We start from the raw sequence: 15,150 nt of genomic DNA on the forward strand, positions 1-15,150 counted from the left end.
AGTAACTTTAAGACATATCACGGATATGATTTTCAGGAATTTGGGCTGGAACAAACAGTAAATTCCCCTGGTAGCACCGAACTTTCTCAAGTAAGCATTTTAAAGGGAGGGAGGGGAGGCAGGTAAATACAATTATTTGTGTTGAGAGTCTGTAGCTGTTAATAGGTCCAGGTTGAAGCCTCATTAGGATGAGGGTTCAGGAGAGCCCTATTTGAGGAGGCTGAGTCCTAGCCATCTACTCTTTAGTTTTTCCTTCTCGAGTGTAGTACCTTTTCCAACGCCCCGACTTTTTAAAGTATCTGTAAGCATCATGAGACAAATGGGAGAATATGGGATTGGTAAGAAAGATAGATGAGCTTTGGGTTACTCCCAGAGCTGCATTTTCTGTTTTGTAACTTGATTAATAAGGTGAGGATGGTTTTATTTCTAATTCTTCAAAGAATGGAGTGGCAGCCTCAATAACAATACCAAGGGACAAGCCAACCCATCAAACTACATTATTTTGAATTTTCTTATTTATATCAGGTGAAAATCAAAAGATTTCCATGTTCCAGATCTTTTGGATTTAGAGCTCTGATTTTTTTTAATTCCAAAGACACATTCAACAAAGGTTTAGGACTTATTTCTTTCCTCTGAGTACCTCATTCTACGTGAGCCCAATTAGCCTATGGAGGGAAGGCTTCCATGAGAGCTTCTATCAGGCCTTGATTACCTGCCACCAAGTGGGCCATTTGCAGGAGAAAGGTGGAGGAGGGGTTTTTGGTGGGTGTACATCTTAGTTTTTGCTCTAAGCCTGATTTCTGTTCTTTAATTTGTGAAGAGAGTCTTTTAAACCAGCTGGTCTTTTGTGTGTGTGTGTGTGTGTGTGTGTGTGTGTGTGTGTGTGTCCTCTTTTCAGTATGATCTTCCCATACTGGTAATAGGATGTTTGTTTAAAGTGAGAGCCCTTCAAAAAATCTTTCAAATACAAAAGTTTTTCCAAACCAAAGGATCTATTGTCTGGCCAATGACAATTTAAGATCTCCAAGGGGATACCTGTTTCAAAGTGTGACTCAAAACCAATAAGCCTTTCTACAACTTATCCATAGACACAAGTGGTATCTCCCAAAATGGTACAAGAAGATGAAACCCCATTAACCAGTCACTCCCAACAATAGTCAAAGAGAAAGAAAGCAAAGAATCTCATTCCAAAAAGTGATGAGAATGGTGTTTTTGAAAACTTTTGTCTCTAGATTTCTAGAAAAGCGAGACCTCCTCCAAAGACCTTCCTGTCTGTCACACTAGCTGACAATGCTAGAATGGTATTTGTCAGCACTAGCAAGTAAATGAGGAAACGAAGGAGGAGGTGTTATGGACCGAGACCCTTTATTTGGATTTAGACAGACCCCCTAAGAGCTGGCAATGGTTAGCAGGACAGCAGCAGCAAATGGGGTGCCCACCCTTATTTATGCCTGTAGATGACAGATTCCCATGCCTCTCTAGTCTCATGCCTCTCTAGCCTAACAGCCTCTTCTGAGCACAGGTGCAACAATGTGCACTCCCAGGCAGACAGAGGCACCAGACAGTGGATGCTCTCACTAGATCCAGACCAAGCTCTCAGGACACAAAATGAGATAATCAGACTGGACACAACAGCCATCCCTGGGAAGGAAAGGATCTATATAATAAGAGCTCCCAAACCAAGAGCCACAAAATACAAAGAGTGAGTTTGTGAAACTGTTTTCCCCTGCCAACTTGAATGTTGGTAAGAAGAGACAAGGAGAGGTACTTATTGCCTGGCTCAACCAGACCCTGAGCACCGGTAAGGAGATCCACCAGTCAGCTGAGTCAGAGGTCTTCATCTCAGCAGCAGTCTCTAATCATCACCAAAAGGGTTAGGAGTTACACTTTCCTTCTTCCAACTCATGTCTAGTCATTGGAGGCCTGCAAATTAACTGGCAATAGGTATATTAACAAGAGAAAAGACAAGGATAATCTATGATGCGGGTGGAAGTGCTCAGCGATAAGACACTCACTCAATAGCCGGAGATAAAAAGGTTCATGTACCAAACCTCACACAAAGGGGTGGTAGTGGTGTTGGTTAGGGCTTTAATAGGAAGGTACAGAAGGTTCTGCTGTGCTTTTTGATGCTACTGGGAAGGTGCAGTCTGTCCCCACAGCAGCTGAATTTGCAGGAAACTCCCCAGGGGGAGGGGGGATTAACGGTAGTTGTATTTTCTGGAGGCTCTGCTGTAGTCAGATAACAGCAATTTAGATAAGATTTCTTTCCACATCTGCTTTAGCTAAAATGTTTTGTCTTTGACATTATCTCTATACCAACCCTGGTCTGAGTGAGTCCCCACAAGATTTAAGACTTGTATCATTAAAACTTTAAAAAAGGAAACGTTTTCAGGGAGGCAATATTTCTGTGATGGGCTCAGGTTCACTGAGGCTCCTGGTGACAGAGACTTTGCTGCCTAATACAAAGGCGCCGTGGGGTCATCAATACAGTCTCCACCCAGGCTGAGATCATCCTGGGCCTCATTCCAACAACATGAGCCCTGGCTTCTGTGCCCACAGTGAGGGCTGGCATTTCACTCCATTAAGTTCCCAAGATCCAGCACCATTATTTGTCTTCAGAAAGTTATTGCATAATATTTTAAGACTTAAGTAATTTCAGTTTCTGAACTGTTTATATATATATATATATATATATATATATATATATATATATATTGCTTTTGCCTTTTACCCACCATAAGCAGGAAAAGCAGACTAATTATATTTGGGGTTATGAATTGATTTTATAACCCCAAATACAGACTTCCCAGGAAACGCTGTTATCAGGGGAAATATCTAGAAAGAAAGGGTAAAGTTCAAAGTGCTAATTTCAAAAGGTAGTATTGCATATTTTCTATTACTTTGAATTAGTGCTATATGGCTGCAAGGAGAACATACTTCCTGTTTGTGAAAGCCACGTTCACAACTTCAGGAACTCTGCAGCTATTAAGATAACTAAGGAGGACATCTCCTGAAAAAATTATGTTCTCAAATTCATCCATTCAAACTGCTTGTACAGAACCCAAAGCATAGAAATTAAAGACAAATGAGCCACCAGGTGATCTTTTTTTGGAAGATGGAAAACCTCATAAAAAGAAAGACAGGTATATGTCTATGATATAGACTCTCAGGATGAAATTTCTTAAGGATAGGCACCATGGGTGCAGGGCTCACTAACCTGCTGGGACACCAGAAATGAAAAGCAATGGAGGATAAGAATGCAGACTGAATGGTTCAGAGTTTGGGAAACTTCTTTACAGAACTAATTTAGATATTGCTAATTCGTGGTTCAAAAGTTGGCTCCCCAAAATATTATCAAAATAACCTAGTGGTAGTAGCTAATGCTTTGCTGGGGGAGAGAGGTCGTCATGTACATTGTAGGATGTTTCACAGCAATCTTGACCTCGACCTTCTACATGCCAGTAGCACCCCCAGTCATGACAATCAAAAATGTGACATTGCTGAATGTTCCCTGGGAGGGAAAATCGGACCCAGTTGAGAACCACTGCTTTACAGGTAACTGAGAACACTACCTTGACAGTCTTAGTAGAGGCTTAAAGTGGAGAGGTCAAGGTTGAGAACATTTGGAGATTGTGAAGTCTGGTTTTTCAATGTGTGTCATTCAGTGAGGGGGTTCTGGTTAGGGTTGAGTGAGGATGGTGGTAATACAATCTTTAGAATTAGTGAACTCAGCAAGGTGAAGATTCTCAGATGAGAGGTTTGAAAATGCTCAAATTGATGTAAAATTGTCCTGTGATGTTTTCTATCAATGAGTTGATGAGTCTCTGGGGAAATTCCTGGAATGAGCAATAATGTTATTTGTAACTATTATCTTCCTGGGCGATAGCTTTCTGGAACAGTAAACTTATGCTGATGAAGACCCTAGAATAGTAAAGCCATGTCAATGTAGACTGTGAATGTAAATAGTTTTGGTTCTTGGTGGATTTTTTTTAAAGTTCCTTGTTTTTTTCCCCTTCAGGCTGCTACTTGCCTTTTGCCTACTATTAGCATATTCAGAAAGAGCTCAAACATAAGAGACCACAGAGGCAGAGGTGAAGAGCCTCGACTCTGGAGTCACTCTCAGGGCTGCACCTTGGTTTCACTACACTACGGGCTGCATGACCTGGGTGAGCAACCCGCTCTCATCAAACCTCATATACTGAGGTTAATAACAGTATCTCTCCATCCGGTTGTGGTGGAATTTGAATGAAAAAATCTGTCTAGTGCTCTGAACATAATATGCACTCCGTGGGTGTAAACCCACTATGCAGAACTGTGAAAAAAAAATGCCACAGCAGCTGTGCACCTCTGCAGGGGCCATCATGCTTTGGGGACCTCCCTCTTTGTCTTTCCCACAAGCTCTAAGAAAACACGAAGTTTAAAAAGAAGCTAAAAAAAAAAAAAAAAAAAAAAAAAGAAGCTAAAATTCTTTCTCTGTATCCTGGAAATATCACAAAGTGAGAGTGGCCAAGTGTCCTAAGCTCCTCCACCCATAATCTTAACTGAGCATGCTCCTTGAGCACCATGAACATGTGTGGGGTGCCTTAGGCTGTCATTTAGCAATGTCACTGCTGTGAAAGTTGATGAACAATAAGAGCACCATGGCACTAGCTTGGTGTAGGTTCAAAGTGACTTTTCTGAAACTCGTCCACTAGAATATTCATCTCATCTATTCTCCATGGTATGTTTTAAAGACAACACCTTGCTTTAGGAGCAATGACCTTGAATCCATTACACTGTAGAAGTCTACTCTTTGTTCTCTCCTAATTCTGAAAACAGGTCATATTCTACAAGTGGGAGACTCACTTGTACTGTGCCAGGTGCTGATGTAGGTACTTCATATAATTTTCTCATTTAATCTTCCCTCTGTAAGATAAATACTGGGATGAGAAATCTGATACAGAGTCAAAGTAACTTGCTGAGGAGAGCCCACTAATAAACAGATGGAGGCAGGATTTAAGCCTATGGCTACTGGGCTCCAAAGTCGATGATTCCTCCACTACTACAGCATGATGCCTCTATATAGCTATTTCTCAAAGCAACAACAAACAGAAAAAACCAAAGATATTAACCACATCCTAATCATAGTTTTACAGAGCCTGGGTCCATGTATAATATTTGACCAGGTGAACTGTTTCCTGGAATGTTGGCAAGGAACAGTTAGATCTAGCCTGACCACCATGAGATCACTGAGATAACTGACAACTTGAGGGAACCTTAATGTTAGTCCATTTGTAAGTCCAATTCTAACAAATGAATGACGTAGATCCAGCCCATCGGTTGACAATTAATTGCTATTGAAAGGACTAGGTGGGGAAAAAAATCCCTAGGCACCACCCTGTCCCCCAGTGCAGTTTGAGGGCTATACACATTTGGCAAAGAAGTATTAAAATAGCATAGGTTATCAACAAAATGGTAATAGGCTAAGAGAATTTCACTGGGTAACAATGTTATTGAGGAGTGACATTGGAATGAAATGCCTTCAAGAAAAGTATCTTCAAGAATAGGTTTTCTGGGATAGTATCCTTTTTTTTACAGTGATGGTGACATAATTGTTTTCAGGGAAGGTGATCAATAAATGTGCGACTAATGCAGTTTAATCTTTGGATCTCTAGAAGTTGTTATTTTTTTCTTTTTTTTTTCAACATAAATTAGACTTCTTTACTCTACCTCAGCTCTGCCCAATGCTAGCTCTCTGATTCTGTGCAAGTCACCTGGTTTCTCTGGGCCTCAATTTCCTCCTCTATAAGAAGGATTGGATATATGATATGGAGCAAGTCCCTTCCTGCTTGAGTCAAAGTGACTCAAAATGTTATTAACAGACCAGTGCCCTCTACAGGCAACTTGCTCTACACTGTGAGACTTCATTAAGCGGGATGTTAGCAAAATTTTCTTGGTATATTTAACGTGGTGACTTAGTGTCCAACAACTATATTTTGTTATCCAATAAACCACGGTTGTGAAGCAATTAAATTTTTAGATTTGTCTAGATCTCATTTCGCTGATAAGAAATGTGAGGACTACCACAGCTAGGAACTCTTCCAACCCCTTTGGAGTAAGGCTGGAGCTTGAATACAAATTTCTGGATACTCAGTTGAATGGTGTCCAGTAGTGACCTTACTAGTCCTTTATCGGTGTCTCCAAAATGCTCTTCCCTCCCCTTATCAGATAGCACTGGAACTCAGCATTTTCTAAGTTTTCTATGTACTTACTACCTTTAAGAATTGAACTGTGGATTTTTCCATTAGAGCAGGAAATGGCCACTTCAACGTTGCCTGGTAATTATATGAGCACCTCATTGTAAGGTTGCTTTCTTGCAACCTTTCCTGCTACTGAGGGGGAGGTCGTTTACTGACATTGCCAGCAGAAAATGTATGCATGCTCAATATCTGATTGATTCACTTTCAGTTCAAGGACTGCTAAAAATTTTAATCCTTCATGCTGAGACCTACTCAGAAGTTGGGACACGCTGTTCATTGCTAAGATAGGGGACATGGAAAAAAATGTTCTGTACAGTTTTCAGTAAAAATCTGAGTCTGTTTAAGCCTACCTTATAAATTTTTTACATTAATTCACATTTCAATTTTTATTATTTCCCAAGCAGCATTAGTGCCTTATAGAAAGTCATGAATTCAGATTAAGGAAAATAAGAAAATGATAGCACCTTACTCCTACCACCCATTGATCACCACTGTTAACACACGTGTGCATATATCCTGAAAGCTTTTTCTATACATTCCTGGGGTTCAGGGAGGTTGAGCCAGAAGGTACCACTTTGGCATATGGCTTATCGCTACCGAAGGCAATCAAGGCCTAACACACTCAAGAAGAGCTTTTTACCTCCCTCTTAACTGCCTAAAAACATTTAGATAGGGAGCCTATACCAGAAGAGAGCTACTACCAGAGATAACTTTTTTTTTTACATCAGAAACACTTCTCTGCACGGCATGACAAACATTTGTTTACCAAATACGCTCTTCCCATCTTCCTATGAATCATTTTCCTTCCTTTTGTAGTCCCAGACCCCTACACCCCTTTCCTTAGTTCAAGATGGCATGCAAACCTTGACTGCCTGTTGGCCTTTGACCATCTTGTGTCCATGTGAGGCTCCTGTACATACAAGATTAAATGTGTTTTTTTCCTATGAATCTGTCTTTTGTCATTTTAATTACTAGGCCAGTCAAAGAATCTAGAATCTACATACATATATGTATACATATTTTTACAAAAAAGAGATCAAGGAGATCACACAGTTTATAACCTGCTTTCTTTAATTAAAGATATTCATCTTTCCTTGACAATTCATCTTCATCTTATCTAAAGCTCAGCCTGTATTAAAATTTCCCCCACTTGTCCACAAAATCTCCTTTACAGTTGGTTTATCCAACCTGGGGATCCTGCATTGTACCAGTTATTTTGTCCTTTAAAAATCTGTAATCTAGCATGAATTCTTCCCTCTATTTATTATTATTTTTCATTAAACTCTTTGTTTAAAAAAAACAGGGCAGGATGAGGTTCTGTGTACTTTTCCTTCCTTTTCTCTTAGATTTTATTCTTTACATAAACCAGATTTTTTAGGAAATTGCCCTGCTCTCTGTCTTATCTTCCTTTGCAAGAGTTACTGCCTTCATGGTATAACAGATGGGGCACCTGGCTGGCTCAATCAGTGGAGTGTGCAACTCCTGATCTCAGGGTTGTGAGTTTGAGCCCCACACTGGGGTGTAGAGAATGAATGAATGAATGAATGAACGAATGAATAAATAAATAAATGAAAAAGGAAGAAAGAATAATGGTGTAATGGATGGTCAACTACTACAATCTGAAGGTTTGTGCTTCAAATGAAATCTGTAAACCTGATCAAACATCTCTATTTTTTAAAAAATTTCTCCCTCTTCTCCCATCTCATCCCCCTCACCCCCAGAACAAAGAAAATCAGTCTAAAGGCTGTCAGACCCTGTGATAAGCTATAGTTGTAAACAAAACAGGCCTGGCCCTTATCCTCAAGGAACTTATTATAGTCTAGTGGGGGAGTGACATCGTTAGCATTAAATGCTTAATTAAATGATGACACATACAAATGCTGAGAAGGTGAAGTATAGAATAGGAGGGGTTGGGGCATGAGAGGCAACAGCTCAGGGAAGAAAGGGGCTTGGTGTAATATATTAGGGAAGCCTTCTCCCAAGGAACAACATTTAAATTGCAGTTAGTTAAGTCGATTTGGGGGGAAGACTGCTCCAGGTGCTGGGAACAGCATTTGCAAAAGTGCTGAGATTTAGGGGTCATGTCCAGCCTCACTGGAATGAGGGGAGTGAGAGGGAAAAGACTGAGGCCAAGCTGGAAAGTTAGGCAGGGGCTAGCCCATTCGGAAGCCAAAGGCCACCTGGACAATTTTTGCACTTAATCATACAGGCAAGAGGGTGCAGTGAAGAGCTCTTGGTAGAGGAGACACATAATCAGATTTAGGTTTTACTAAGACCGCACTGACCATTGTGAGGGCAGTATACCGAAGAGAGAGGACTGGATACAAGAACTGGTTAGAATGCCATGGTGATTGTCCAACTAGGAGATAATGCTTTGGCCTAGACTGATGGGTGGAAGTGATGCAGAAGAGTGATTACACAGATCTTTAGCTAATTAGAAAATGTAGTAAAAAAGACCTGACGACTGATTGGTTAGGGAGAGGTAAGCAAGGGATGTGGGAAAAGGAGGTGCTAAAAGTAACCAGTCTGTTTCTAGCCCAGTTCAAACTGGCTTCAGCCTGAAAGGAAGTGGCTTGATTCAAGTATGGGAAAAGTCCTGGGTGTAGATCAATGCTTCAGACATGGCTGGATCCAGGAGTCCAGATAATGTCTTTAGAAGAAGGTCTGATTGTTGATCTGCTGCTTTGGCTTCATTTCTTCCCTCAGGGTGGCAAGACAGCACCTGGCAGGTCCACATTCTCATAGGCCAGGAACTCCAGCAGCAGAGAACATCTTAATATTTTCAGGAAAGATCCTAGAAATTAAGCCTAATTGGCTAGACCTAGGTAACATAACCATTTCTGGAGATTAAAAAAAAAAAAAAAAGCAGAAGCTATTTCACCTGGAGCAAATAGACCTAGGGCAGGGGAAGAAATACTGAAGGACTATTACCAGCACAGTAGGGAATGGATGCTAGGCAGACAAGAATGACTGTACTTATTACAAGTAACAACTAGGACTTTCACAGGCAGAGCTGAGTGGATGGTGGGGTCATGTGCTATCGGAAGAGTAAAGTGTTGGGAGGAAAGATCACAAGTCCAAGTCTGCACATATTCCTTTTGAGGACCTATTAAACTTATACATGCAGATGTCAAGTAGGCAGATGGATACATGGGGGGTCCAAAGCTCAGTAGAAAGTTCTTGGCAACAGTTTAGTTTTGGGAGTTATCAGTATATAGGATGTGGATAAGATCATCTGAGAAGTGTGTCAAATCAGAAAAAAAAAGTTAATAGATGAGTAGAAGAAGAAAAAGCCACGGAGCAGAATGTGAAAGATGTGTCTGCCAGGAAACCTAACAGGAATGGAACTTCAGAAGTCCAAAATATTTCCCAATGGTGAATAGGGAATGTCTAACTGTGGCTTACCTCTGAGAGATCAGATGAAATGAGGAAGTATCCATTGAACCTAACGAGCTGGAGATCACTGATGAGCTTAGTCAGTGGAACTGATTTGGATAGACGGATGGGGAAGGAAGCCAGATTGGATAGGAGGTTGAAGAGTAATGGCAAAGAGGAGGCACCTGGGTGGCTCAGTCAGTTAAGTGTCTGCCTTTGGCTCAGGTCACGATCCCAGGGTCCTAAGATCAAGCCCCAAGTCAGGCTCCCTGCTCAAAACCAAAAAAGATGGCAAAGAGTACAAGTTTACTATGAATGGCTGGAGGCTGATAAAATAACAGGGTATGAGATGAGAGTGTAAGGAAAGTTCTGTGCTTTGTCTTTTTTTTTTTTCTTTGATGGACATGAACTTTTTGAAGAGGAACAATGGAAATATACATGCTAAGAGATAGAAGAAAATGGGATCCAGAGCCCAGTGGATGGAAAGACCTTAGAATAGAGAAGGACCACCCCCTTCACTATAAATGAAAGGGAAAAGGCTGGATACTGATTCAGGAACATGTGTAGATCCCACAGCCAGAAGATGAAGTCATTTCCATATGATGCTTCTGTTGTTTCTAAGACGTAGGACATCACCTCCTTCTAATGAGGAAGGGATCTGAGGTTTGAAGGGAGGAATATTGAAACGGGGTACAGAAAAACAAAGTGGTGATGGGGCAGGATGTCAGAGCTGTGCCTGTGGCCCAGCAAAAGCAGGATTTGGCATTAATCTAGCCAACTGGTGATTTCCTACAGAAGCTCCCAGCAGCCTGAGGGCTGAACTCCAGGAGACGGGCAGCTGGTTGGCAAATGTGATGGGAGAGCACAATGAAAAGGAGTTGACCATAGAGCAAAACCCTACCAATAACACTATACATAGGGTCCAAAATGGAGAGCCTCGCTGCGCCCAGGTCAGTGAGATGACAATTAGGGGTGGATGCGTGGTGTCTGCTGAATTTGCAGCTACAGGATGTGTCCTCAAAGGCTTGTACCAGACATTGGCTAAAAGGCTGGAAATCCGTGTTGGGTAGGGAGGGAGGTGAGGATGGGAAAGCAGTGCAAACAGGGGTTCGATAATAGGAGGACCCAAAAGGGGAAGAACGGGTGTGGAAAACACAGAGGGCTGGCCATCAGCAACAGTCAGCCTTAGGGAAGATAGAAAGCCGTGCACCAAAAGCACACCGACCTAGGCGGTGGCAGGTGTCAGACCCACCAGTGGGTAACCCACGTGGTCTCGCCTCTGCTTCAGGCTCCTGATTTAAAAATAAGGCATAAGGATATCTCTTCTGTTCACCTCACCGAGCTGTTGTTGGCCATCAGGTAAAGTGCTCTAAATGTGTGAGCTGTATTGGAAAACAAACTCAAATGTCTCTTTTTTCCATTGTGGCAGAGAGGGGGTGTGTGGAAAGAGAGGTGGTTACCCAAGAACTCACCACAAAGTAGCGCTGGCCTTGCGTGCGCACCATGCTTGGGCCTGGGGAGCAGAAACAAACTGTGCACCTTCTGCCCCCAGCTGTTGCTACTGGCTGACAGCTGTTCTTCAGCATGGCTGTGGTTCTATTTTAATTTTTCGATTGTTTGTTTTTATTCCCTAACAGTCTAACCTTCCCGGATCATTCAGACACACCGAAACATTAGAGCAGGGCACGCAGCCTGAGTACCAATGGCTCAGAGTGAGAGTGTGGAGGTGACCCAGTCTCTTCCAGATGCAGCCACTGCATTTTTAACCTTTCATTCCTATTCTCTTTGTTCTTTTCTCCCTATGAATCCCCTACTCTGGAAACAAAACAAAACAAAACCCTTTTCTTCCTATGATGATCTCTTTTTCAGTAAATGGCACCACTACTCACCCAGTTGTTCAAGCCAAAACCTTGAGGTTCATTCTTGATTCCTGCCTTTCCCTGATATCCAAACCATGGGCAGGTCTGGTTGACCCTACTTGCAAGAAAAATCCACTTTTCATGGTCTGTACCACCATCGCTAAAGTCCAGCAACCATCATCTCTCATGGGGGCATCTGCAATCAAGCCTACTTGGTCTCCCTGCTTCCATGTTTCCTGCCTGGAATCTATTCTCCCACAATCCATTCTCTAGAGTCCTGTTTTTCAAAGCCTATGCCATGTATCACCTCGAGTAAAACTTGCCCCCCACCCCACTTCACTCAAGCTTCGCTAGCCTTCCTTTGAGTCCTCGACCTTGTCCAGCTGGTTTCAGCCTTTGGTCCTTAGCAGCTGTTCTCTTGTCGGAATGTTGTTCTTCCTGAACTTCACATGGCTGGTTCTTTCTTGTTATTCAAATCTCAGATTGCCATCTCCTCAGAGAGTCCTTCCCTGACCACAGAGCCAAAAGTGGGATGAATGGTTTCAAGTGTCTCACACAAGCGTATTCATCCCGTCTACCCTTCCTTTCCTTCTCGCCCTTAAAAAGTTCTCTTTAGGGGGCACCTGGGGGGCTCAGCAGTTGAGCGTCTGCCTTCAGCCCAGGGCGTGACCCCAGGGTCCTAGGATCGAGTCCCACATTGGGCTCCCTGCATGGAGCCTGCTCCTCCCTCTGCCTCTCTCTCTCTCTCTCTCTCTCTGTGTGTGTGTGTCTCTCATGAATAAATAAATACAATCTTTAAAAAAAAAAGTTCTCTCTAACCCATTTTTTAAGTTAGCTTTGGTTTATATTAAACACCACTCAGAATTCCCCAGGCACCACTTGTGTGGCTAAATTAGTGGTGCAAACATTGCCTTGGAAGTCAGACATATTCCTCCCTTCCCCTTTCCTTCTCTTCATTCCTCCTCTCTCCTTTCCTTCCCTTTCTCCTTTCTCTTCCTCCCTTCCATTACATAATTAACCCATCGGCTGTCATGATATAACAGAGTCACATCGCTAAGCACAAAGGCAGCTATGTTACAAAGAAAGGGGTACTTGATTTGAAGTCTGAACACTTGGGAGAAACTCCATTTTACCCCGATTTCTCAGGGTCAGTTTTCTTATATTTGAAGTGGCAATAAAAATCACTATTTCGCAAGTTGTTGTAGAGTGAGGCAGTAAGTGTATCAGTTACCTACTGCCACAATAATGCTGTGTAACGAGCCACCTCAGAGCCCATTGGCTTGAAACAGCCATTTGCTCCTCTCATTCTTCTTGGGGTCAGCTGGCCAGCTTCGCCCATCTGGCCAGGGCTCATGCACATATTTGCAATCAGCTGTCCCTTCAGCTGGGCCCTGCTGGCCTAGGATGACCTTTAGCTGGAGTAACTCATCTCTGTTTCCTAGGTCTCTTGTCTCCAAGTCTGGGCTTGTGTTTCTGGTGGTGGCAGGGCTCCAAGAAAGAAAACAGAAGCCACATTTCAAGTATCTGCTTGCATAAAGTTTGCTGGTGTCCCTTTGTCCAAACAAGTCACGTGGCCAAGACCACTGCCAAAGAGCACGGATACATAGAAGTATGAAAAAGCCCACTGCTCATAACGCAGTCAGTTCACCCAATCAGAATGGCTTGTGATGCCACATTAGCCTCCTCCTCTGGGAAGCCTTTCCTGATTTCCCTCAGCAGTCTTCAATATGCTTCCATCATTAATATTATTCATGGATATTTACTGAATGCCTAACACTCTCTGGACTTGCAGTAAGTGTGATAGAGTCCACCATACTGCAGGGGGAGAGGAGTAAGAGTGAATAAGCAAATGCACAAAAATATGCCTAATTGCACATACCAATATGCATTTTAAAAGTATGTCTTTGTAGCTAGTTAAAGCATGTCAGTCTCTCCCTCTCTGCTGGGGTCTCTCGAGGACAGGGACCAAGTATTTTCGTTACATCTTTTGTCCTTAGCACAGTTGTCTGGCCCATAGGTGCTTAATAAATAAGAAACTGGCAAGTGGGTAAAAGAACCTTAGAGAAGGCATGGGAATGAAAGGTGTGAAGCCAAGAACTTCGCTATGGCAGCAGCTATTCACTCTTAGGCTCTCATTTCCTTTCCCATGGAAAGACACAGGCACCGCCTTTTCCCCTGGGCCCTCCTGACACAGGTGTCTATCACCCGGCAGTGACTCTGACCAACAGCTCTGGCAGTTGTCCAGTTTTGCTTCTCTCCTAATCCAAAGAAGCATTTGCTCTCCACATCTCAGCACCTGCATAGCACTTGCATCTCAGCACTCAACACAGAAAATGGTGGTGGCAAAGTCCGAAAGGACAAGGGCCATGTGGGCCTGGGTGCCTGTCACTTCTGTTGTGGAATGTGAAAATGGAAATTCATAATTTTGAGCAGAGAAGTTCCATAATATCCCACCTCTCTCCATGTGAGTCAGAAATAGGCTTGGACTAGGATTTGCACATTTTGCCAATAATAATTAGAGCTCCTTCTTCACCTGGCTTGGTCCTAGACCCTCTATTTGAATGTTATTCAGAGCCTCTTTCCAAAGACTAATATCCTTCCTTGAAGAAACTCATTGGTTTAAAAAGTACTGATGTGACTACTTGTCGGGTTTTGAAATGCTCAGCCCCTGAGCCTCCTTCCTATATTTGAGATATCCTCGCAGCATGAGTTTTGGTAGAAAGCAGAACCTGCCTCCCATCTAGAAATGGAAAAGGCCATATTCTCGCCTTCCTTCTGTCCACGGGCAGGGGTGGGTCGTGCCCATGACTAAGCCCAGCCAGTTAGATGCTTCTGCCCAGGGCAGCGGTGCCTTCTTCCCTTATTTACCAACATAGCAGAGGCAACAGTACCAGTAGGAAACCGTGTCCCAGGGCTAGTATCCGGTAGAGCCATCTCTTACAGGTTAAACTGTGCTCCTCCAAATTCTTCCGTTGAATACTTAACCCTGAGTATCTCAGAATGTGACCTTGTTTGGAGATAGGGTCTTACACAGGTAATCAAGTTACAGGGAGGTTATCAGGGCAGCCACTAATCCAACATGACTGGTGTCCTTACAAAAAAGGGGAAATTTGGGCACAGAGACATGCACAGAAGGTAAGAGAAAATGACAATATATGCAGGGAGGCTGCCATGTGGAGATGAGGTTGGCCATCTAGAAGCTAAAGAGAGAGGCCTAGCACAGCCCCTTCCCTCCTAGCCGTTGGAAGGAACCAACACCTTGATGGCCTTCTACCCTCCAGAACTGCGAGGCAATAAAATTCTGTTGTCTACGTCACCCAGTCCGTGGTACTTGGTTCAGCCAGTCTTAGCAAATGAGTCTATTATCTTCACCAGAAAATCCCTGTGGCATGGTTTTGGCTGTAGCTCTCGAATCCTCTGATTTCTGGTTCTCCATCTTCAGGGCTTTACAGAGGCAATTAAACATCTCTGCAAGAAATCATTCTTTTGTAAGTTAGCCAAAGTTTGTTTCCAACTGAGAAACCCAACTAATGCAAATATCATGTTCTGAAGAGCTTTCCCTCTATAAGTAAATCTGGGCTTTGTTTTTTTTGTTTGTTTGTGTATTTGTTTTTGTTTTTTTCTGCCTCTCTCATTGAAACAGCTCCTACTACTTCTGAGTTCCATGGTCCAACCAA

The 15,150-nt window shown here is 42.8% G+C and overlaps 1 protein-coding gene across 8 annotated transcripts in view; it reads right to left on the reverse strand.

The window, feature by feature from the left end:
- The window catches only part of LOC144314204 (uncharacterized), a 55,448-nt gene that overhangs the window by 5,618 nt on the left and 34,680 nt on the right, over nucleotides 1–15,150 (reverse strand). For 7 of the 8 annotated variants that reach the window (XR_013380028.1, XR_013380029.1, XR_013380027.1 and 4 more), the window contains one exon: nucleotides 4,846–4,905. The exons of the other annotated variant lie outside the window; for it this stretch is intronic. Coding sequence is in view for 1 of the 7 variants with exons in the window: in XM_077898044.1 (XP_077754170.1) it covers nucleotides 4,890–4,905 (16 nt within the window). In the remaining 6 variants the exon portion in view is untranslated. The remainder of the gene's footprint in view (nucleotides 1–4,845; nucleotides 4,906–15,150) is intronic. 8 annotated transcript variants of the gene reach the window in all.

Source organism: Canis aureus, chromosome 5 (assembly GCF_053574225.1).
Source record: "Canis aureus isolate CA01 chromosome 5, VMU_Caureus_v.1.0, whole genome shotgun sequence".
Classification (NCBI taxonomy): domain Eukaryota; kingdom Metazoa; phylum Chordata; class Mammalia; order Carnivora; family Canidae; genus Canis; species Canis aureus.